This window comes from Capsicum annuum, chromosome 3 (assembly GCF_002878395.1).
Source record: "Capsicum annuum cultivar UCD-10X-F1 chromosome 3, UCD10Xv1.1, whole genome shotgun sequence".
Classification (NCBI taxonomy): domain Eukaryota; kingdom Viridiplantae; phylum Streptophyta; class Magnoliopsida; order Solanales; family Solanaceae; genus Capsicum; species Capsicum annuum.
The window spans coordinates 63516157-63540141 of NC_061113.1; the positions used below are offsets into that span (position 1 = coordinate 63516157).

The 23985-nt window shown below is 36.9% G+C and overlaps 1 protein-coding gene and 1 long non-coding RNA gene across 4 annotated transcripts; both read right to left on the minus strand.

The window, feature by feature from the left end:
- Nucleotides 1-11: 11 nt before the first annotated feature.
- On the minus strand, nt 12-23985 carry LOC107863788 (peptidyl-prolyl cis-trans isomerase CYP37, chloroplastic). 3 transcript variants are annotated; one of them, XM_016709923.2, is made up of 12 exons: nt 23664-23985; nt 21516-21776; nt 21300-21389; nt 20018-20113; nt 19241-19348; nt 18797-18846; nt 14000-14102; nt 13004-13057; nt 801-959; nt 584-706; nt 411-460; nt 12-296 (listed from the first exon to the last, which is right to left on the minus strand). In XM_016709923.2, the coding sequence occupies exons 1-12, from the start codon at nt 23841-23843 to the stop codon at nt 182-184; spliced, it is 1389 nt and encodes a 462-aa protein (XP_016565409.1). In that variant the 5' UTR covers nt 23844-23985; the 3' UTR covers nt 12-181. The 3 variants fall into 3 exon arrangements, with proteins under 3 accessions (XP_016565409.1, XP_047265286.1, XP_047265285.1); XM_047409330.1 differs by having other exon boundaries at nt 21516-21784; nt 23664-23797; XM_047409329.1 differs by lacking the exon at nt 13004-13057.
- Nucleotides 16404-18786, minus strand: LOC124897060. Its single transcript, XR_007053563.1, has 2 exons — nt 17609-18786; nt 16404-17437 (listed from the first exon to the last, which is right to left on the minus strand). It is a non-coding gene; the product is annotated as an uncharacterized LOC124897060 (long non-coding RNA).

Consider the following 23985-nt stretch of genomic DNA (forward strand, 5'->3'; position numbering starts at 1 on the left):
ATATTATCATCTACTGCAAAGCCAAATCCAATTTGTACCGAAAACATAGTGAAGGTGGTACACATCAAGAATCAAACACTTAATTTGTTCTGTTTACAAGAAGCAGCATCCATTTTTGGTACTAATAAATGACCTGCAACAAAGAATGACATAATTTTTTAAAAATTGAGGATATAAGGTTTTAGTTCTCCTGTGGTGGTAAAACAAGGCGATCTTGTCCTTCCACCAGCTTTGCAGATCGAATTATGTCACCAGTCTTGATCTGGAGAAGGATATCTCTCCCAATAGTTGTATATCTATGCATCATAACACAAGAATTACCAACTAGATCAGCTACATTTAGCGACTTGTTGAAGACAGAACAGGTTCTTTCACAAATTATCAGACAGCAGAATCGCAAGAAACCATACCCGAAAACAGAAAACTGACCCTCATCAAAAGACAATCCTCCCAAGCCAGACTGAGAAACAACATTTAGATTGGTAAGTTAGGTGCTGATATTCTATAGCAAGATTCAAGTGGTAGCTTTAAGAATGACAAGAAGAAAAGCAAGTAAAGTCTATCCTGATGAACTGCTACTTACATTTCTCTTATCGTAAAGATAGAAAAAGAACTGGCTTGGTGATGAATTCTCATCTGATACATCACTATGAGCCATTGCAACTGCGCCATAAACGGATAATGGAAGCACAGGAAGCTCCCCATCCTTCCGTAATAAAAAGGAATAAACCATAAGCACAAGCACAACAAAAATAAATGCCAAAGAGCAGTCTGCCATTATCCATGAAACCTGTGGATACCTGAATGCTTAAAGTTGTTCTGTAAAGGGGCTCAAATTGTCCGGATGGCTTGATTTCCAAGGGAACATTGTACCCAGTGGCCTTGCCCACCTCGCTGTCTACAAGAATTGCTTGGTTTGCACAAGTTAGCTTCATCCCATCATATGCCCCATCAACCACCTACAAAATTATAGATTTGTGGTAACAAGACAAATTCTTATTCAAATAAATCTAAAGATAAGAAGCATTAAGAATGCAAGCTTTTACAAGCCACATATAACAAGATATAGCTGCTGTCTAAACTAGATCACAGTGAGATAGTAGCTCAAAACATCAGGAACCACTAGTTGTTACACTCATCTTTGGTCAGCAAGTATATCATAATCAAGAAACGCAAAACTTATTTCCCATGCTCTCATTGTGTAAACATAACTTCTGAAGATAACAATGATGGTTTTCCACACTGTAGCAAGTTGATAATCTAGAGCTGTGGAAAGAAGTATAACCACTAATACTCTTCAAGTAAAGTAGTTATCAGGCCCAGCAAAATAGATGTGGGTGTTGAAAGAAGAAACCATGTTTAGGTGTTGAACATGCTTCATGTGAAGAAATACCTAAGGTCTGATCAGTTTGTCTAATGGAAGTACATAGTCATCCTCAAAGGGTGAAAAGGGGAGAAATTAATAGTTGTTAAGAATCCCACATTGGCGTGGGATGGAGTCGTTTGATTGTTGATCCTTACTTCATGAGCTAGCTTTTGCTGTTGAGTTAGACCCAAGGTCCACTTCTTATCACGGTATCAGAGTGAGACTCATCCCAATTCATGGTTTATCCAAAAATCGGCCCACATGATATTTACACGCTTCAGATGTCCAATCTTGGCATGTGGATTGTGGGAAGGGGGTTGTCTCACAACGGTGCGGGATGGGGTTGTTTGCCTCCTTATATGGTGTTGAACAATCCTTGCCTTGAGCTAGCTTTTGAGGTTGAGTTAAACTTAAGGTCACAGTATTATAGAAGGTCCTTATCCTTGGAATGTAGATGTTTCTTATCCGACAGAGGAAAGAAGTGTTGAGTTCGAAATTGGTTGGGTGTCATGCGAAAGCTTATAATTTGCAAATCATAGAAGCATTCAGACAACAAAGTAAAACATACTAAAGAACATATTATTGGTAAGATTTGGCCAATTGGCCTACATATTAAAAACTAATTTAACAAGCATAAAAAATTATTATGAGAATAACCTCCCCCTAAACAAACTCTTTAAACGACTACATTGTGGAGCTTTTTGTGTTGTGGTAAGGCAAGGAGATCCTCAATTTATAGAGGTACAAAATTTTTCCTCCAAGAAAGAGATAAGTCAAATATGGAAGAGAATTATATTTTCCTTTCACAAAAAGTAAAAGTCACTATGATAAAAATTATATTTTTTTTCAAGAAAAATAAAACTTAAATTTGATAAGAAAATCAGGACAAAAATCCTAAAAAATCTCCCCTTTTTGGCTTGATTTTCTTGACTTAATTTGATCCACCTTCTTCACATGCACTATCTTTGTTCTTCACACATCTTCATATATCAATGCCGCTTGGCATGCTTAAAATTAGGGGTGGGCATAAATACCGAAAAAACGAAAAAAACGAAAAACCGAACCAAAATTTAATTTTGGTTTCAGTTTTTCAGTTTTTCGGATTAATTTCGGTTTTCAATTTTTTAATTTCGGTTAAATGGTTCGGTTTTCGGTTTTCTTAAAAAGAAATTCGATTAAACCGAAAACTAAAATTATATAAATAATATCATAATATATATATATATTATTAATTTATTATATATATAAAATAATATATATTATCAATATATCATATTAATTATATATACATTTTAGTAACCCTAATTCCAACTCCAAGGCGTCTAAATCCCTAAACAGTAAACATATTACCATTCACACTCAAGTCTCAACACTCACGAACAGTAAACAGTAAATCCAAGACGCCGTTTTCGATTTACACCACTGGCGATTCGGCGAAATAGACGAAAGACCGCGATCTACTCCCTTTCTTTACAACGACTGCGACCGGCGACCCGCAAACGCAACCCGCAACCCGCGAATTTGGTATTTCGTGTTTGTCTAAAGAGGAGCATTCAGGTGAGTTTATGACATTTTCTGCTTAACATGGTAGTTTATTGCATTTTCTTTATTTTACTTTTGGAATGGAAACGAGTACTGCATCACCCAAGAAACTCCGTATGTTAGTCTCAACGATGACATCGCTTGTTACCATAAAGAACTTGATGACATTATTTCGTTTCATTGAGTTCCTTATAGTTATTTATATTTGGGAATGAAAAATATATTTGAAAAAAATCATTTTTTCTTAAAAAAATCATCAATTTTAAATGTTCAACTATGAAAAGAGAGGCTCTCTACTTTAATATTTCAAACCGAAATAAAAATCCGAAATAACCGAACCGAATTTGTAGAAACCGAACCAAACCGATTTTATTTCGGCTTGGTTATGGTTGTTATTTTTGTCAATCCGAAAATCGATAAACCGAACCGATATTAAACAATCAGACCGAACCGACCGAATGCCCACCGCTACTTAAAATGGAGCTTTTTGGGGTTAAAAGTATATGAGCCCTTTCGGGTTAAAAATATTAGAGCCCTTTGCAGGGTTAAAAGTGAGCTTTATTTTTAAAAAGTAGCAGCAGAATTATTGAAAATATGATTGACAATCGTCTCTACATGTAGTTTTTTTGGACAAAAAAACTCTTCATTATTGTCAAGTAGGTTGCAACTTTAATCTTGACATGTCTTCAATCTGAACCATCACACCGTTGAACCATAGACTCTGATACCATTTATTGGGTTCGAAACTGGTTGCATCATATGAAAGCTTATAATTTGCAATTTATAGAGACGATAATTTAAAGGACAAAGAAAAACGTACTACAAAACATATTATAGATATGATTTAACTAATTGACCTACACATTAAAAACCAATTCAAAAAGCATACAAACTTATTAGGAGAATAATCTCCCCCTACATTGTGGAGCTTTGTGTGTTGTGGTATGAGAAAAAGAGATCCTTAATTTATAGAGGTAGAAAATTTTTCTTCCAAAAAAGAGGTTAGCCAAATATGGAAGAAAATTATATTTTTCTGAAATTATGACAATAATTTTATTTTCCTTCCAAGAAAAGTAAAAGTTAAATTTGGTAAGAAAATTAGAACAAAAATCCTAACAAGAAGCTCTCTAATCTTAGACGTATTTATACATCTAAGTGTCATTATCTACACGTGTTTAGCTTGGTTTTAACGATAACTCAGCATGCTTATGTGAATGATTAATGATATTGGGTATTTGTCTACAAATCCTCATGTTTAGGTGGTTTAAGGTTCATTTTGAATCTACTCAAGAGTGAAAACAGCAAAGCAAGGCTAGACAAGTTAACTAGTCGACCCGAGCTTGAGTTGTGCTTATTCTCGAGTCACTTTGATGAGCTTAAACTATTGTATTCTCTAATGGTTGTTATGAGCATAGGTAGAAGCTTAAAGGAGGTGACATTGATGACATTTGAAGTTGCAAATGAGCTACAATGGATGATGGAATAAGATGCAAGTTCGACCGGCGATACGGGACAAAACCAAGCAAAATTGTTCCCAGTTGTTGCTCCCTCTGCGCCGCATAGCTACGCGCAAGCTCCCAGCCTTGTGCCGCCCTCCAACATGGATTGAGCTATTGGGATGTCAATCCTAGTAGCCCTGCTCCGCGCTCCTCAATTAATCCAACAAGCTCCGCACCGCAGAGCTCCTACAAATGGGCAAAAGTCGGTCCTAAACAATGGCGAAGTCAAAATTTTCACTAAAGGGGTTCAGAAGTAAAGATACGAACTAGTCGAACGGGGTTCAACATCTACAATATCTATGTAAAACATAATTTTACCTATATATAAATTGTCTCATATTCCGTCGAATGGGATTCGGATGAACCCCCTTCTCCCAAGATGGCTCCGCCCCTGGTCTTAAAGTCCTAGTTTGAGTAAGGAACGTGTGGTACTTGTACCCAATCCTTATGGGACTTGGCTTGGACGACTAGGAGGACATATAAATATATTAAAATGCTGCAAAGGAGTGGGGAACATGTGGGAGCATTACAGTACATGAAATTAACACACACACTCCTAAACCAACTAGGATATAGTGTTCTACTTATTTTAAGTGAGGGCAAAGAGGTCAATTTGTATATTTTCTTATGGGGCTGCATATTAGGATATAAAAAGAGTACTTAGCCACATTTACACACATCTATGGAGGGCTACATGATTTGGAGAAGCAAGGAAGACACCAAGGACCTTGAAATTAGGGTTTTTTCTTCTTTTACTTTTCTTTCTTGTAATTTTAATTGATGAACTCATTTATGGAGATTCCTTGTATGAATATGAGTGGCTAAACACCCTCTTTCTAGGGTTGAGGCTACAACATAATTGCATAAGTATGGTTTAGAGTTTGATTTATATATTTATCAAGTCATGTGATTGTTTTTGTTTTACTATTCTAAAGAATTGCAAACTTTAGGATAAACTGTAGTCTCAAAACAAATTGAGACAGAAACAAATTTCGGGTAAAGTAGCCTCCAAGCTAGATTTAGGATAAAGTAGTCTCCAAGAACTCTAACAGAAATTGAGTTCATTAGAGTCGCACAAAATTTCGATGTCTACACTGTAGTCTCAAAACGAATTGACCATAGGAGTGGAGGGACGAAACGAAGAATGTAGGAGTGTGGATCATGTCTTTAATTAATTATGGGATAATTGTTAAAAAATGATATTTACACGCTTCAGATGTCCAATCTTGGCGTGTGGATTGTGGAAGGGGGGTTGCCCTTCAACGGTGCAAGATCAGGTTGGTTGCCTCCTTATATGGTGTCAGACAATGTTGGACAATTGTTACCTTGAGCTAACTTTTGAGGTTGAGTTAGACTTAAGGTTGTGAGAAATAATGGAGAAAAGTATTATTGAATTATGTGTCTACATAATTACATTGACACCCTATTTAGAGACACTACATTACAATCTTTTTCCAAGTAGGATTTTATATACTATTCCTATTCTTACCATATTATAACATTCCCCCTCAAGCTGGTGCATACAAGTCATATTTACCTAGCTTGTTACAAATGTAATTAATACGAGAACTGGTGAGGGACTTGATGAAGATATCTGCAAGTTGATCACTTGCTGCAAGTTGATCACTTGAGTTTACAAATTTTGTAACAATATCTCCCGAGAGTATCTTTTCTCTGACAAAGTGACAATCAATCTCTATGTGTTTGGTCCTCTCATAGAACACTAGATTAGATGCAATATGAAGGGCTGCTTGATTATCACATACAAGTTCCATCTTACCAGTTTCTCCAAATTTTAGTTCTCTCAGCAATTGTTTGATCCAAACCAGCTCGCAAGTTGCTGCAGCCATTGCTCGATATTATGCTTCGGCACTAGATCGAGCAACCACTCTCTGTTTCTTACTCTTCCAGGACACCAAATTACCTCCTACTAAAACACAATATCCAGATGTAGATCGTCTGTCAGAGGATGATACTTACAACACTCACAGGAAAAGAGATGTCAGGTCCTAGTCACTGTGAGATAATTCAACTTTCCAACCAACCGCCTATACCTTCCAGGATCACTGAGTCACTGAGTGGCTCCCCTTGTTCGAGCAGAAGTATAGTATTTGGATCCATAGGAGTGTCAATAGGTCGACATCCCATTATTCCTGTCTCCTCAAGAATGTCTAAAGCATACTTGCATTGAGAAATAACAATACCTGATCTGGACTGAGCAACCTCAATACCTAGAAAGTATTTCAGTCTGCCAAGGTCTTTCATCTGGAAATGTTGAAAGAGATGTTGCTTCAAGTTAGTGATACCATCTTGATAATTGTCGGTGATAACAATATCATCAACATAAACCACCAAATAAATACACAGATTTGGTTCAGAATGACGATGAAACACTGAATGATTAGCTCCACTACGAATCATGCGAAACTCCTGAATCACCGTGCTAAACTTTCCGAACCAGGCTCGAGGGGACTGTTTCAAACCATAGAGTAACTTGCGCAATCGACATACAAAGCTGTTGGACTCCCCCTGAGCAACAAAACCAGGTGGTTTCTCCATATAGACTTCTTCCTCAAGATCTCCATGCAGAAAAGCATTCTTAATGTCCAACTGATAAAGAGGCCAATAACGAATGACAGCCATAGAGAGAAAAAGACGGACTGGTACTATTTTAGCAACGAGAGAGAAAGTGTTACTATAATCAAGCCCAAATATCTTTGTATATCCTTTAAAACCTTCAACCAATCAACCTGACTATCTGGACCAACTTTGACTGTATAAACTCAACGGCAACCAACAGTAGATTTACCTGCAGGAAGGGAAACAAGCTCCCAAGTACCCCTGGTATGTAAAGCAGACATCTCATCAATCATAGCATGTTTCCATCCTGAATGGGAAAGTGCTTCTCCTGTAGTCTTAGGGATGGAAATAGAGGACAAAGATAATACAAAGGCATAATGGGGTGATGACAAACGATGATAACACAAAAAAGTATGATGTGGGTTAACATTACGAGTGGATCTTATACCTCTTTGAAGTGCAAGGGGAAGCGTCAGGTGCATGACATGAATCATCTGGGATTGATGTTGGACGTGGTCGGCAGTGATAAGTCAAAAGTGGTGGCACTATAGTTGGAGATGAAGAAGTAACTGTAGATTCCTCAAAAATTGATGTGGGTAAGACTGGAGGTATGGGTAAAACCTCAGAGATATCAAGATGATCAGAAGATGTATGGTAAGGTTGAGACTCAAAGAATGTGACGTCGGTGGACATAAGGTAGCGACCCAGATCATGTGAATAGCATCGATACCATTTTTGAACTCGAGAGTAACCAAGGAAGAAACATTTGAGAGCACGAGGGGCTAATATATCTTTTCCTAGGACTACGTTATTAACAAAATATGTGCTCCCAAAAACACGTGGAGGGATAGAGTAGAGATATGACTGAGTAAATAGTATGGAATGGGGAACCTGATTCTGGATCGAAGATGATGGCATTCTGTTAATGACATAGCCAGATGCGAGGATTGCATCGCCCTAAAAACGCAGCGGAACATGGAATTCAATGAGAAGAGTGCGAGCATTCTCAATGAGATGCCTATTTTTCCTTTCTACTATACCGTTCTGCTGAGGAGTGTATGGACATGATGTCTGATAAATGATTTCTTGATGAGTCATAAACTCCTAAAACTAGGAGGATAAGTATTCTAAGACATTATCACTACCAAAAGCAAGAATGGAAACACCAAATTGATTTTGTATTTCAGCACAAAAACTTTTGAATATAGAGAATAACTCAGAACGATCTTTCATCAAGTAAACCCAAGTATATCTTGAAAAATCATCGATGAAAATAACAAAGTAACGGAATCCTAAGGGTGAACTGACTCTTCTAGGCCCCCAAATATCAGAATGAACTAATGAGGAAATAGACTCTGAGTGACTCTCAATACTGCGTGAAAATGTAGCACGAATGTGTTTCCCAAGTTGACACGACTCACAATGTAATATGCATAGACTACACAAACTAGGCACCATCTTTTGTAGCTTGGATAGACTCGGATGTCCCAAACATTTGTGAATAAGGTCGGGGGGTCTGTAGCGGAGCATGCTCTGAAGGAATTTGAAGAGGTAAGATGGTAAAGGCCTTGTGATTCATGTCCTATGCCAATTGTCTGTCCCGTTTTGCGGTCCTGCTTTAGAAAAGAATCATCAAAAAAAATTATATTACAATGAAGGGCACATGTTAGACGACTAACAGATGCAAGATTAAAAGGACAACCAAGGACATAAAGAACAGAGTCTAGAGTGACAGAAGATAGGGGTTTGGCTAGTCCAACTCCTTTTGGCTCTGTTCAAATTCCATTAGCTAAAGTAATAGCAGGAAGAGATTGTGAATAAACAATATCATACAAAAGTGATTTGTCACCAGAAATATGATCAAAAGCACCTGAATCCACAACCCATGATCCAAATGTAGGAGATTGTGCAGTTGAGGCTATTGGTAAGGATATATGCTTACTTGCTCGATACTGAAGATACTTATTATATTTCTTGTCAGATAAATACACCCATTGATCACCTGTGGTGTTAGACTGAGCAATATGAGCATTTTTAGGTGATCGACCTAGCATATTCCACGAGTATGTCCAAGCTTATTACAATAACAATACTTAGGCCAAGAATAGCATACGCCTCCAGTATGTCCAAGCCTTTTACAATAACTACACCTAGGTCGAGATCTTCCAAATCAACCTTCCCCTCGTCGATTCTTCATAAACTCTGACATCTAAGTTTTTGATCTGCTCATTAAGATTCAGATTTAATCAGGAAAAAGAAATACTGTCGGAATTTGGCCAGGAAAAAGAAAAGTCGTCGGATATAAGATCCGATGTCTGGATGTTGCTCAAAATCAAAAAATAATAGCAACTTCGGAATGAAGAGGCGAGGCTACTGGAAAAAAAACTACCGAAAAAGTCGTCGGAAGACTCTGCACGCGTCGGCGCGTGTGGCGCCTATTCTCGGCAAGTTTGACTGGGGTTTGCTCGCCGAGAAGTTTCGAACATGATGGTGGTGTTGGTTTGTTTTGAAACACGCCGATGAAAAATATATTTATTTGGGCAGCGGCTTCTGTCACCGAAAACGACGCAGTGACGCCGGAATGATATTTTTCTCACAAACGCTTTGATTCCATGTGAAAAATAATGGAGAAAAATATTATTGAATTGTGTGTCTACATAATAATTACATTGACACTCTATTTATAGACATTACATTACAATCATTTTTCAAGTAGGATTTTGTATATTATTCTTATACCTACTCATATTCTAACAAAGGTCGCCGTATTATAGAAGGTCCTTATCCTTGGAACATAGATGTTTCTCATCCGACAGAGGAAATAAGTGTTGAGTTTGAAATTGGTTGGGCGTCACGCGAAAGCTTATAATTTGCAAACCATAGAGGCATTCAGACAACAAAGTAAAACATACTAATAAACATATTATTGGTATGATTTGGCCAATTGGCCTACATATTAAAAACTAATTTAAAAAGCATAAAACTTATTATAAGAATAACTTCCCCCTAAACAAGACTCTTTAAACGACCACATTGTGGAGCTTTTTGTGTTGTGCAAGGGAAAGAGATCCTCAATTTATAGAGGTACCAAATTTTTCCTCCAAGAAAGAGATTAGCCAAATATGGAACAGAATTATATTTTTCTTTCCAAAAAAGTAAAAGTATTATGATAACAATTATATTTTTCTTCCAACAAAAAGTAAAACTTAAATTTAATAAGAAAATCAGGACAAAAACCCCAACAAATCTCCCCTTTTTGGCTTGATTTTCTTGACTTAATTTGATCCATCTTCTTTACATGCATTATCTTCGTTCTTCACGTAATCTTCATATATCACTGCTGCTTGGCATGCTTAAAATGGAGTTTTTTTGGGTTAAAAGTATATGAACCCTTTTAGGTTAAAAATATTAAAGCCCTTTGCAGGGTTAAAAGTGAGTTTATTTTAAAAAGTAGCAGCAGAATTATTGAAAATATGATTGACAATCGTCTCTACATGTAGTTTTTTTTTGGACAAAAAAACTCTTCATTATCATCAAGTAGGTTACAACTTTAATCTTGACATCTCTTCAATCTGAACTATTGGACCGTTGAACCGTAGGCTCTGATACCACTTATTGGGTTCGAAATTGGTTGCGTCATGTGAAAGCTTATAATTTGCAATTTATAGAGACGATAATTTAAAGGCCAAAGAAAAACGTACTACAGAACATATTATAGATATGATTTGATAAATTGGCCTGCATATTAAAAACCAATTCAAAAAGCATACAAACTTATTGGGAGAATAATCTCCCCCTAAACAATAGCTACATTGTGGAGCTTTTTGTGTGGTGGTATCAGAAAAGGAGATCCTCAATTTATAGAGGTACAAAATTTTTCCTCCAAAAAAGAGGTTAGCCAAATATGGAAGAAAATTATATTTTTCTGAAATTATGGCAATAATTTTATTTTTCTTGCAAGAAAAGTAAAAGTTAAATTTGGTAAGAAAATTAGAACAAAAATCCTAACAAGAAGCTCTCTGATCTTAGGCATATTTATACACCTAAGTGTCATTATCTACACGCGTTTAGCTTGGTTTAAAGGATAAATTAGCATGCTTATGTGAATAACTAGTGATATTGGCCTATTTGTCTACAAATCCTCATGTTTAGGTGGTTTAAGGTTCATTTTGAATCTACTCAAGAGTGAAAACAGCAAAGCAAGGCTTGACAAGTCAACTAGTCAACCCGAGCTTGATTTGTGCTTATTCTCGAGTCACTTTGATGAGCTTAAACTATTGTATTCTCTAATGGTTGTTATGAGCATAGGTAGAAGCATAAAGGAGGTGACGTTGATGACATTTGAAGTTGCAAATGAGCTACAATGGATGATGGAATAAGAAGCAAGTTTGACGGGCGATAGGGACAAAACAAAGCAAAATTATGCCCAGCTGTTGCTCTCTCTGCGCCGCACAGCTGAGCGCAAGCTCCCAGCCTTGTGCCGCCTTCCAACATGGATTGAGCTATTGGGATGTCAATCCTAGTAGCCCTGCTCTATGCTCCTCAATTAATCCAACAAGCTCCGCACCGCAGAGCTTCTACAAGTTGGCAAAAGTCGGTCTTAACTCCTAAAGTCCTAGTTTGAGTAAGGAACGTGTGGTACTTGTACACAATCCTTGTGGAACTTGGCTTGGACAACTAAGACGCTAAATAAACATATTAAAATGTTGCATAGGAGTGGGGAACACGTGGGAGCATTACACCACACGAAATTAACACACACACACTCCTAAACCGACTAGGATATGGTGTTCTACTTATTTTAAGTGAGGGCAAAGGGATCAATTTGTATATTTTCTTGTGGGGCTGCATATTGGGCTATAAAAGGAGTACTTAGCCACATTTACACACATCTTTGGAGGGCTACATGATTTGGGAAGCAAGGAAGACACCAAGGAGCTTAAAATTAGTTCTTTCTTTTTTTACTTTTCTTTCTTGTAATTTTAATTGATGAACTCATTTATGGAGATTCCTTGTATGAATATGAGTAGCTAAACACCCTCTTTCTAGGGTTGAGGCTACAACATAATTGCCTAAGTATGGTTTAGAGTTTGATTTATATATTTATCAAATCATGGGATTGTTTTTGTTTTACTATTATAAAGAATTGCAAACTTTAGGATAAACTGTAGTCTCAAAACGAATTGACCATAGGAGTGGAGGGACGAAACGAAGAACGCAGGAGTGTGGATGATGTCTTTAATTAATTATAGGATAACTATTAAAGGATGATTTGCGGTTAGGATAGGGATATACCTAAACACCCCACTTGGTTAATGAATCGGGAAGATAGCTTAATGCATCCGAATTAAAGACTCGCATCCCTGCTCAACGATGTAGTTGTGAGAACAATTTGAGTAGATGACTTAGAGGATAACCATTCCCAAGTTATAATATAAACCCCGTAGATCAACAATCACGATAAACACATACACCGGCTAGAAACCATAATTATGCATGAATGTGAAGTAAATGCCTGAACCCTGAAATTCTCTATATATTGTTTACAATCCAAGTTTCATATCGTTATTATTTTAATTAATTAGGTTATAAAATCAAAACTCTTGTTGGTTACAAATCGAATTTGTTTAAACTTCAATAGTAACGCTTGAATTGGATGGTTTGCTAATCACCAAGTCCCTGTGAGATCGATATTCGGCTCGCAAGAGTCACTTTAGTACTTGATTGACCCCGTACTTGTGTGTGCACTTGGCCGCAACACTCTCCACAGAGAGAACTAACAATATGGAAAACATTTATGGAGACGAAAGAAAACATGAACAAGGAGAACGTAGAAAGTAGACGTACTCATGCAAGAACCAAAATTATCTCTACATTTTGCTAAAGTACATGTTGAGGACTACACGATCGCACAGTGATACGAGGAAAAAAGTGCAAGAACATTGCACTCAGCTCTCAATTAAAGGTGGTTGATAATGAGTACTTAAAAGGATGAAGCGAAATTTCACTACCTTACCAGTTTTGCAAAGTTCCCAGCAGTCAGTGGTGTTGAATACCCATCTATAACAACCTGCATCATGTCATTAAACAGTACATTTGTGTTGACAAAATATCTGTCTGACGAATAATAGAAGTTATAATAGTAGAATATAGAACTTTTTCCTCTGTTGCAGGCTCTATTATACAACAGAAATTGTCATCTCTGTCAGAAAAGCAGAAGCAAATGTTTAATTGGGAACTAGTTCATTATACAAAAGCAACACTCTTTTATTTCAAAGCACGATATAGGACAGGTGGTTCAAAGAAAGAGAAAGAGGTGGTACAGTCATTTTGAGATTTGGTTAAATTGCACTAATGTCTCCACAATGAAGCTATTGCATGATATTATGACATTCAAGGAAACAAACAAATGGCAGGCTTCGAGTCATCGACAACCAACTGCGCAGAAGTATCAGTTTCTTAACTAAAAGGTCTAGATTGATGCTTAAAACTTTAGAATTTACTCACCCTGGGAATTCTGAGGACAAGGAATTATTTAATTAGGAAAGCATCGCTTAAAATGATCGAATAATCATTTTCTATAAAAGAGGAGACATAATAACGTAAATAGATGATACAGCGTAGCACCAAACAAATATGCTTGAGAAAGGTACAAGGAACTGATGATGATGACAACGATATGCATTCACTTTGAAAAAGATGACTCATATGATCTTCAGTAGCTCTTCAGGAAGACAGAACAGGAAACAGATGAAACATTCGCTCAAGTGAACATTAGTGTATCTGCTGGAAGAATGGGGCAGTTCGGGAAATTTGAATAGCATCAGCAGATATCTATACCAGGGTGTATGCCAAAAGAATGGGAATGGTGAAGTGCAAAGCATCTGTGTGTGCCAATTATCAAGTTCAGAACAAGGATCAAACAAAGAAAAGGGCAGCGCAATAGATATTCATGCATCCACCCAGGTCACCACAGTTTTAACCTGATTCTCAAGTAAAGGATCCAGCATACCTGAATTTTTGCAGTGCTTTTGGCTTCACCAGCAGCTTCAGGAGAAAATGCTGAACCATCTACTTTCTCAACTGTAAATTCAACTATTCCTCTCCCTGTGAGCCTGATGCATTTAGTCGAACAATATAACACAAACCATCTTCCCCAAAAAAATCATTAAGTAGTTGTTTTGACATAGGGCCAATAACTTGAACGCAGAGAGCTTTAAAAAGAACAACCCAACTCAAGTTTTCCTACATACTATTGTAATAATGTTGCTGCTGAAGTGATACGAAACCATAATGTGAACATTTGGATATACAAAGGCACCATAAGTATCAACAAGGCACATTTCCTATGCAGATGTAATTGTCCTCAAATTTGATACATGCACGTTTATCATTATGCAACTCACTTTGTAATTAGTGGAAATTTTGCTTTACCTCCTTTCAAAGATCTTATATATGTCAGTGATAATTTGACAGAACCTACACCAATTCTAAAACTTGTAGAAAGTATTGAACTGTGTGACCCACTCATCCAAAAGTTCAAGTTGTTAAAGAGAGAACACATTGTTTACTTAATTATGTCTTCAACAAGCCCCCACACATGCGAGTTTGACCCCTTTCCAAAAGCGAGCGTGTGAAAATTCTTCTGATGATGATGGTTGGCTGTGAGACTCGAACCCAAGACCTCACATTGCTCTTGAGTGACCAACTCATCCAAATTAAGTTGTTAGAGAGCACACTTTATTAACTTAATTATGTCTTCAAAAGAAAGGATTCAATATTAGGAACACAAGATTTTTCTTAGTTTTTGGTGCAACATGACAGCGCCGAATCTGTTTGAAGACGAAGACATGATTTTCTTAGCTTTCTATACAACTTGTAATGACCTCAATCCTTTGGATGTATTTTTGACTGGAATCGTTTTGCTGGTTTACATCAATAAAATGTTCTTACCTATTAAGATACTAGAAATTTACAAGTCAATAAAGTGGATGTTTTCCATATTCTATATGTTGATACTTCAGTTCTGTGTGATATAGAAGAGGAGCAGCTATTTATTTGAAGAGGTCTACTATTTTCATTTTTCAGTTAAAACAGATGAAAACATCCAGGGGTTAACAGAGACAAATTGTTGTAAGTACATTATTACATTGAAACTCTATTTATAGACAATACATAAAATCCTATTATACACCCTTGTGGTGGGACCCTTCCCCGGACACCGCGCATAGCGGTAGCTTTAGTGCACCGGGCTGCCCTTTTTTCCTTTTCCTAATAGGACACTACATTATAATCCTTTTCCAAGTTGGATTTTATATGTTATTCCTATTCCTACTCATATTCTAACACTCCCCTCAAGCTGGTGCATAGAAGACATATGTACCAAGCTTGTTATGGATGTAACTAATACGAGATTCGGTGAGGTACTTGGTGAAAATATCTGCAAGAAAATTGATAAGGACTGTTTTGAACGTCTGGGAGACCTCAATTGAAACGGAACAAACTGAAAAAGTGATCCGAAAAGTAGTAAATATTGTCGTAAAGTCGATGTGTCGCTGGAAAATTGCCGAAAACTGGTATAAAATATACGGGTCATCTCAAAATCAAGAGACAAGTAGATCTTGAACATGAAAGTCACCGGAAACTTAGCCGAAACATGCTCTCACACGCCGGATTATTAGATTTGATGGATGAAAAGTGACTACAATCTGAGGAAAAAAAATTATATGGGTAGGGTCGAAATGATGACACGATTCCTACTAGAAAAGAGAAATTATATGGGCAGGGTCGGAATGATGACACGACCCTACTGAAAAAGAGAAATTATATAGGTAGGGTCGGAATGATGGCACGACCCTACTGAAAAAGAGAAATTATATGGGTAGGGTCGGAATGATGGCACGACCCCACATAAATTAGATCTGAGGAGTTACAGGAAAGACATACGAAACTACGTAAATTAAATCTGAGGAGTCACCAGAAAGATGCACAGTGCTATGCAACTAAGATATGAGAAAGTAGTTCGAAAAGATGCACGGTGCTACGCAAATCGGAAATGAGGAAATAGTCACCGAAAAAAAAGCACGGTGCTAAGAAAAATAGATATGAAAAAGTAGTCACCAGACAAATGCATGGTGCTACGCAAAGAAGCATATCAAGTGGCGCTTATAAGATACACAATAGCCACTAAAAAAATACACAATAAGTCAGTGACCCAACTTTTGGTAACATAATTATTGGCCAGACGGGCGGCATATATGGATTATAGCTGCCCGCTGGCAGCGAAAACTCTTTAATTTTTTACCAAGATCGTGGAAGCTCTGATACCATGTGAGAAATAAAGAGAAAATATTATTGAATTGTTGTAACTACATTATTACATTGAGACTCTATTTATAGACAATAATACATTCCAATCCTTTTCCTAATAGGACACTACATGATAATCCTTTTCCAAGTTGGATTTAATATGTTATTCCTATTCCTACTCATATTCTAACAAGGTTAAAGAATTTCCCCACACTATAACTTGGACAACCATAAGGATCCAAACATGAGTCTAAGAGTTTGGAGTAGAGAAAGTAAGTACGTTCATGGAAGAAGCAGTATCTCCTTTGGTGGAAAACTGACACTAGTGAATAGAGAACTTGAAGGCATCCCTACCCACTTGGTTTCACTCACATCTATGGTACACGGTAGAAAACAATTGAACAAGTTCAGAAGAGGAACTCTGAGAAGGAAATCAGGAAGGAAGATTCATCTGGGTATAATGGCAAAGATTGATTCTCCAGAACCTAAGATTACATAACAAAAGCTTACTGTTCAGAGTCTTGGAGAATTAATGATAACATTAATGAACTGTGGAAGCAGATGATCAAGCATAAGCATGGGATGCAGAACTCTGGAAACTAACCGTCACTTCTTCTCATGGTGCGGCTATTTGAAAACGTAACAAATGTTTATGGAGTGAATTCCAAAATAAACAAACGACTCAAAACTAGTAATGGAAGGAGAGTTAATATTGGGCAGCATAAACAGCATGGGAGGGCACTGTAGCAGAAATATTTTCAGAACTATATAGCACGGGAATCCGCAAACAGTAATATTGCTGAATACTGAAACGTAAGGGGCTGGAACATTCCAATCAGAAGAATTTTAATGATTGGGATGTTGAAAGAGCTTATCCATTATTCGAAATAGTAGGAGTAATTCTAGATACATGACAAGAAAATTCCTCTTCTTGATAGTAAAGAAGGACCGGAAATTCTCAGTGATATCATGCCTATTAAGAGAGGAAACAAGACGGACTACAGACAGTCATGGAATATAACCTGGAGAACCAAAGCTCCAACTGAAGTAGCATGCTTTGATTGGACAGATGTACATGATGCGTGGCTGACCACAAGATAACATGCAAGACTGAGGTTTCCATATGTGCAGTTGGTGCTCTCTGTTCAAGGAACACTCAGAAACCGTCAATCACATTATGTTACATAGAAAATATAGTAGGCATATCTCATGCGTGTTTTGAGTCTTTATGTGGTACAGTGTGGTAATGCCTAGCAGCTTGGAGTAAGCTTTGTGCAATTGGCAGGACAAAGGCTGAGGCAAGAGCAGATACCTAAGTTGCTCAGACTCTTCAATTTCGATGCCGCACCCGAGTCAACATGATGTGGGTGTGTATAGGATCCGTACCGGATATGATCAACCAATTTTGGGTATTTTGATTAGAATAAATAGAGAAATTTGAGGAAGAGACAATGATTTCTGAAATCAAAACAAAAGCTAAAGTGAAATCATAATTAAGGGGTAAGTCTTTTCTATCGTTAAATGATATTTGTATTAAAAAGACAGATACCAAAAGATGCTTCAAAATACAGGTCAACATCAATGTTGAATGTGCAATGAACTCAAGGGTCTATCACGACCTCTATATCATTTGCAAAGTAGCCATGGTACTCCAAGGAAACAGCAAGGAGATGCATCTGTACTCTGTAAATAATAATTAGATTCAAAATTGCTCCAAAAAATTTGCACATCCTTACCTTCCAAATAGGCCACAACAATTTAGGTATATTTTTATAACTCTTTTTTTAGATATTGAATTATTGCCAAATCCCCGCATCCATATCCATGCCTAGATCAGTATGCTCAACCCTTAAAATTTAGGTCATGAAGGATCTAAATTCTAGATCTGCACCTCCATCGGCACCCCCACCCAAGTCAACACAATTTATGCCGAAACAGATCTGGAAGTTGTACATTTTCACAGAAAGATTAGAAAGAAATTATAGGATTTTTAAGAAGAAATCAGAAAATGTAACTTATGTTAAGTATGGGTTCGTTCAAATTTGAAGTATTGGTTGCAAGGCTTCTTTGTATATGATATAGTTATAGTGCTGAACCTTTTATGATCCTTACATACGTAAGGGATCCACTTCCAGCTTTTACACATAAGCAGTACCTCCTTAGTGTTGCTGCTAGTAAAAAAAGGAGTTACATGCCTTGGTGCCTGCACTTTTACAGCTTTTACACATCTGCAACGTGCCTACACTTTCCACTGTGTAAAGGACTTCTAACAATCCAAGCCTTGGTGTCACAGTAAAAATTCTCCAAGAATTAGAAAACAATCTCTCTAAGCAGAGAGAGAGAGAGAGAGAGCAATGACAGTGGGGTATTAGCCAAGGTGCACATGAGCTTAGACACCACCATTATAAAAAAAAAAAAAAAAAAAAAGGGAGAAGGAGAACAATCTATGTGCCTAAACTATAAATGCCATATTTATAAGAGAAATCATGAGAGGCCTTACCTTGGGTATTTCAAGTACTGATCAGGCAACAAAAATGATAACCCTGGGGCCTGCAGAGAGATTATGTCTTTGAGATATTGTTAACTACATAAAAAACTCTACATTGATAATTTTATTAGAGAATGTATTATCGTGAAAATCGTAATGCATGAAAGATTTGGATAGTTGATTCAATGGGCACCTGCCTCAAGCCTTCTCCTTTGTTGTATTCTTCAAAGCACAATATCATTTCCAAAGGGCACAATCTGAACCTTAATATAAAATCCTATTTCTTAATAGGATAAATTACTTTAAATGGTGAATGTGTATATTCAAACAGAGTGTTTTCCATTACCAATTTTACCCTTTTCACCAACAAAGAATGACAGCGTTCACAGAATCATTTATGAATGTCATGGACATTAGTAATAAAGGTGTTTAATGTGCAAAGGAGCTCATAAATACCTGTAACAATTCCAGCTGTGCAACAGTATCAAGTGTAGATGCAAGACAAACTGATACTTTATCTGGATCTTTATCCTTTATGTACTGTAGAAGTTTCTGTAATCCACCCTGACAAGTTAAAAAAGAAAGGCATCTTGATTGCAGCAAGGCGTGTGTTTAAAGATATCATCTGTTTAGATGATTTCTCTAAGAAATTAAAAAATCTGTGAGACAGCCAAAACATCAATCCTGGAGACCCTGACTGGTTGCATTGGCATCATATCATACATTCAAGCATATGATAAAGAGTATCACTGTAATATCATCATGCAAACCCGCAAAATATCGGTCCTAAGCCGGAGGTCTATCGGAAACAGCCTCTCTACTTCATCTGAGGTAGTGGTATGGTCTGCGTACACTCTACCCTCCCCAAACTCCACAATGTGGGAATACACTGGGTATGTTGTTGTTGTTGTAAACCCGCAAAATATCACTAGTGAATAAGATTTCACAAACTTCTCCAGCAAAACAACATTGTAAAGCAACAATATACGTGCTCCTGCATCAGATAGTCATCACTGATTTTGGTTCAATCAATTAAAGGATCACATACATAACAGTTCCCAGTTTCATTTTTTTCTCCCCTCTTTTCTTTTTTCCCTTTTGGGGTCTTAACTGTAGCTAGTAGTGATTGAACCTCAACACGGATACAAGTTTGTGACAACCTGGAATGTAAAATGAAGTCATCTAACCTAAAGTACTTTTTTAAACTAAACAATATAAGTTGTTTTATTTTACCTTGCCGTCTATGAGAGATGTGTATAAGACTGAACCTTCTTCTTTCAGTTCAGCTGGTATGTTAGCCAAGATGGATGCCTTTTCATCTGTTGCAACCTGAAGAGATATGGAAGCATTAGATAATGTACTTAACACCAGAAATAATTCTGAGTTCACATTTGATTAGTGTAATAGCTTCACATGAGATTAGAAAGAATGGTAGTTATATGTCAAAATTGTGCAAAAAATTCCCTGCTCTCCTATCTCATGGGACTGCTTACTTCTAATATAAGGGACAAGTCCAATGAGAGATCATGACGACCTCAGAGATAAAAGGAAAAAGTTCCCCATGTGCGTCTTCACTCTACTTTTCCCAGCTCTATCACCTCAACAAACCCCACATCTAACTCCTACAGTCCTACTCAACCTCATCAGTCGTCACCCCAACTATTTTTTTCTTTTTATTGATAACCATGGTGTCCGGCCAACTTTCGTGCACCTAGACTAAATCCACGGACCAACTAGTTTTTCATGTTTATACGTACTTCTATCATGATTATTTAATTTCTAAGGGTATCATTTTGAAAGAAGATAATCTATATCTATAATCTATATCTGTATCTATAATCTATATTTATTAAGAGTGTGAAAGCCCTTAGAAATGTTGTTTGAACTTTTTGCCCTTCATTAAAAAGTCTTTGCTTTAGAAAAAATCGTCTTTATAAACATACATATATATATGTATGTATCATATATCTACATACATATATAAGAGTATTTAGTAACTTCACATCCTTTCACTTCAGTGATTTCATTTTCAAGCCTTGGAAACAATCTCTGGCAGAAATGCAAGGTAAAACTGCGTACAATACACACTTGTGGTGGGGCCCTTCCCCGAACCCTGCGCATAGCGGGAGCTTTAGTGCACTGGGCTGCCCTTTTTTTTTATTTACACAACCAAACAATCTGTTACGGTCAGTTAGCATGCAGCGTAGACATCTTTGAAGCTCTTTGAATTCTCTACACTTTGATGGATGTTTTTAAAGAAAAACATGAAAAGAACGATTTCCTCCTTGTATCACTGGGGATCTTTCTGGAAAACAAACATAAATGAGCAGCTATTTTATGCTGGGAATCATTCTAAAAGTTTTCTTTTATTGTTTTTACTGTATGGAAATGGCCTGATACCCAACACTTATGTTGGATGGCTGTGATTCAAGCCGAAGAATGATAACATTGCTGGAGGATCAAACCTTAAGTGTCTTATATCGAATTTGGTTGTGACAAAAACATCATTCAATACCTTAAGCGCTTTCTTCACATTACCCTCCATTGTTCCAAAAGGTTTTCTCTGTGGAATCCTGAGCAAGTATGAGATGTCCTCAAGAGAATCCTGCAAAAAAACAAAGGAGGAATAGTGATAATGCATGATTTACTATCTACACAACCAAATAAAAAAATATTAAATAAAATGTGTGTGGCTAAACCAAATTATATTGGCAGAACAAAGTAAGTCCACCTGTATAGTTTTCATATTTGTGTTGGCTGGGATAGCTCTTCTGAGAGCTAATTCTCCTGTTCTAGGGAGAGTCTTTGTTTCAGGAGAATAAAGCACTGCCTCAGCAGGAGAAATGGATGCATCTTGCAAGCCATACAAAGGTACTGGAGATGCAATTTCAATAAAGATAAAGATCATGGCCATTAAACTCTGAAATTGCTTGACTGTACTCTCCAAATGTGTTAACAAAATGGAAGGAGCAGTTGGCCTCTTTGTCAATTCCTGCATGACTGAAAACCCATTAAGGAGCTGAGAGGGTTATAAACATCGTATTTTGATCATTTTTAAGCAACACTGAATCGGGTACATGAGTTCTTTAACAAAATAGCTATGCAGGTGCAGATATGTATGTGAGCTGGAGAGAGAGAGATGTCAACAGTTCTATTTGAGATAACAAAACGAAAGGATAAGCCCAAAATATGGTTTCAAATGCATTATGGTAGTGTCACAAGGAAAATCAGAAAAGTCATAGTCACCTATGTTGCACTTTGCATTTTCTTCATTAACTAATATTATGGATACATTTATATTTGAGACATTACATGCCTTATCAAGAACCTTCACAGTGATGAACATTTTCATACACTTGAGAGGATTTGGGTGTTAAGATTTACTTGGATTCTACCATAATTGTGTTTTACCTCAAAAAGATTTTCTTAGTGGAAAAGGCTTCCTTGTAGGAAAAGATCTCTTCCACAATTGGTTAATTTTTTCTTGGAGGAGATGTTTTGGACTTCTATACATAGAAATCTTTTCTTCTAAAAGAGAACACAATAGCATCCACAATGTAGTAATCAAAGAGTCTTGTTTAGAGGGAGATTTCTCCCAACAGTTTTTATGTTTTTTAACATTAGTTTTTAATATGCAGGCCGTTTGATCAAACCATATTAATAATATATTTTTTGGTATATTTTTCTTTTCGTCTGAATTATCGTCCCTATGATTTGCAAACTATTAGCTTTCGCATGACGCCTTCTCAATTTTGAACCCAACATTGGGCTGGTATAGAAAGGAGTACTAATTGCTCAGATTTGGTCTACAAGAAAGTTCCACATATTAAAAAAATTGCATCTTTCCTTATACTTTGAGATTATTATTCATTATCTCTGGTAGAGAGGCTTCGTATTCTCATGTGTATTACTATCGATTGCTTCATTTGCTCTGTATTGCTATCTTGTTGTCATCTTTTTTCTTGCAACCCTATTTCGAAAGCTTTTTTTTTTTGAGTCAAGGGTCTATAAAAAACAACCTCTCTAACCCACAAACTCCACTTATGGGATTACACCAGGTAGGGGTAAAGTCTGCGTACATTGTACCTCCCTAAACCCCACTTATGGGATTACACCGGGTTTGTTGCTACAATCAGATTCCTAACTGGCTAAATGATCGTAAGAACTACATTTGATAATCCAACAGCCGTTTAAGTTTTGATACGAAACAAACTTTTAGAGGTGAACTGGCATTTTTTGTCCAAATTAAATATCACAAAAGAGCACTCCTTCCATCCCAATTCTCAATTGATGTGGCACTGTTTGAATAGATCCAGCGTTTAAGTTAGAATAAATACTATTGAAACTAGTGAACTAAAACAAACCTTAGACATTTGTGCGGCTATAAATCATGTCTAAACGGGTAAATTGTTTCTAAATGTAAAAATAGGTGACATTCTTTTTGGAACAGATGTAAAAGGAAATGTATCACATAAATTACGTCAAAGGGAGTAATAAGTAGAATCAATCCGTCTAACCACTCACAACTCTAGACTAGATGGGACAAGACATAATACAAAAACAGACGCTCAAACTCTACCTCAGCTAGCAAGTAAGCACTCTTACATTGAGAATGCACATCTAGACACCTCAACTTATTCTCACCTAATAATTAAACACTCCAACGTGTCTCCACATTGTGTCTCATGGATACCCAACGCTAACAGGACACATAAATTGTGGAGGTGTCTAGAGGATCATTTTGTAAGTCGGATGTGCCAACTGAGGCCAAGTTTGTGTGTGTCAGTGTGTGTTTATGTATTATGTCGTGGATGGTGCAAAAATTACAACAGAAATTTGAGCTTTAAAATAGGTAGATTTAGAGTAGAACTGAACAAACCAGTGAAGCACTGTTCTTTGCAGCAATGCGAGGGAGTGTAGCATGAATTGGACTTGCTGGAATTGTGCAACGAAATGCGGTCAGAGAAAGATGTAGACGTGTAGTAAAGAAGAAAGCTTTGTTTTGGAATGAATGAGTGAATTTTGGAGAGATGATGGAACAGGATAAAGGGGAAGCCATTGAAACTCTCTTCAGAGGCTTTTGGCGCGCCTTGTCATAATCCTATCCTTTATCCGTCCGCCCCATTTTTCTGCTCTCTCCTTTCTTTCTTTTTTTTCTTTTTTATAATAACGTGGTGTCGTTTGCATCACCGAATATATGC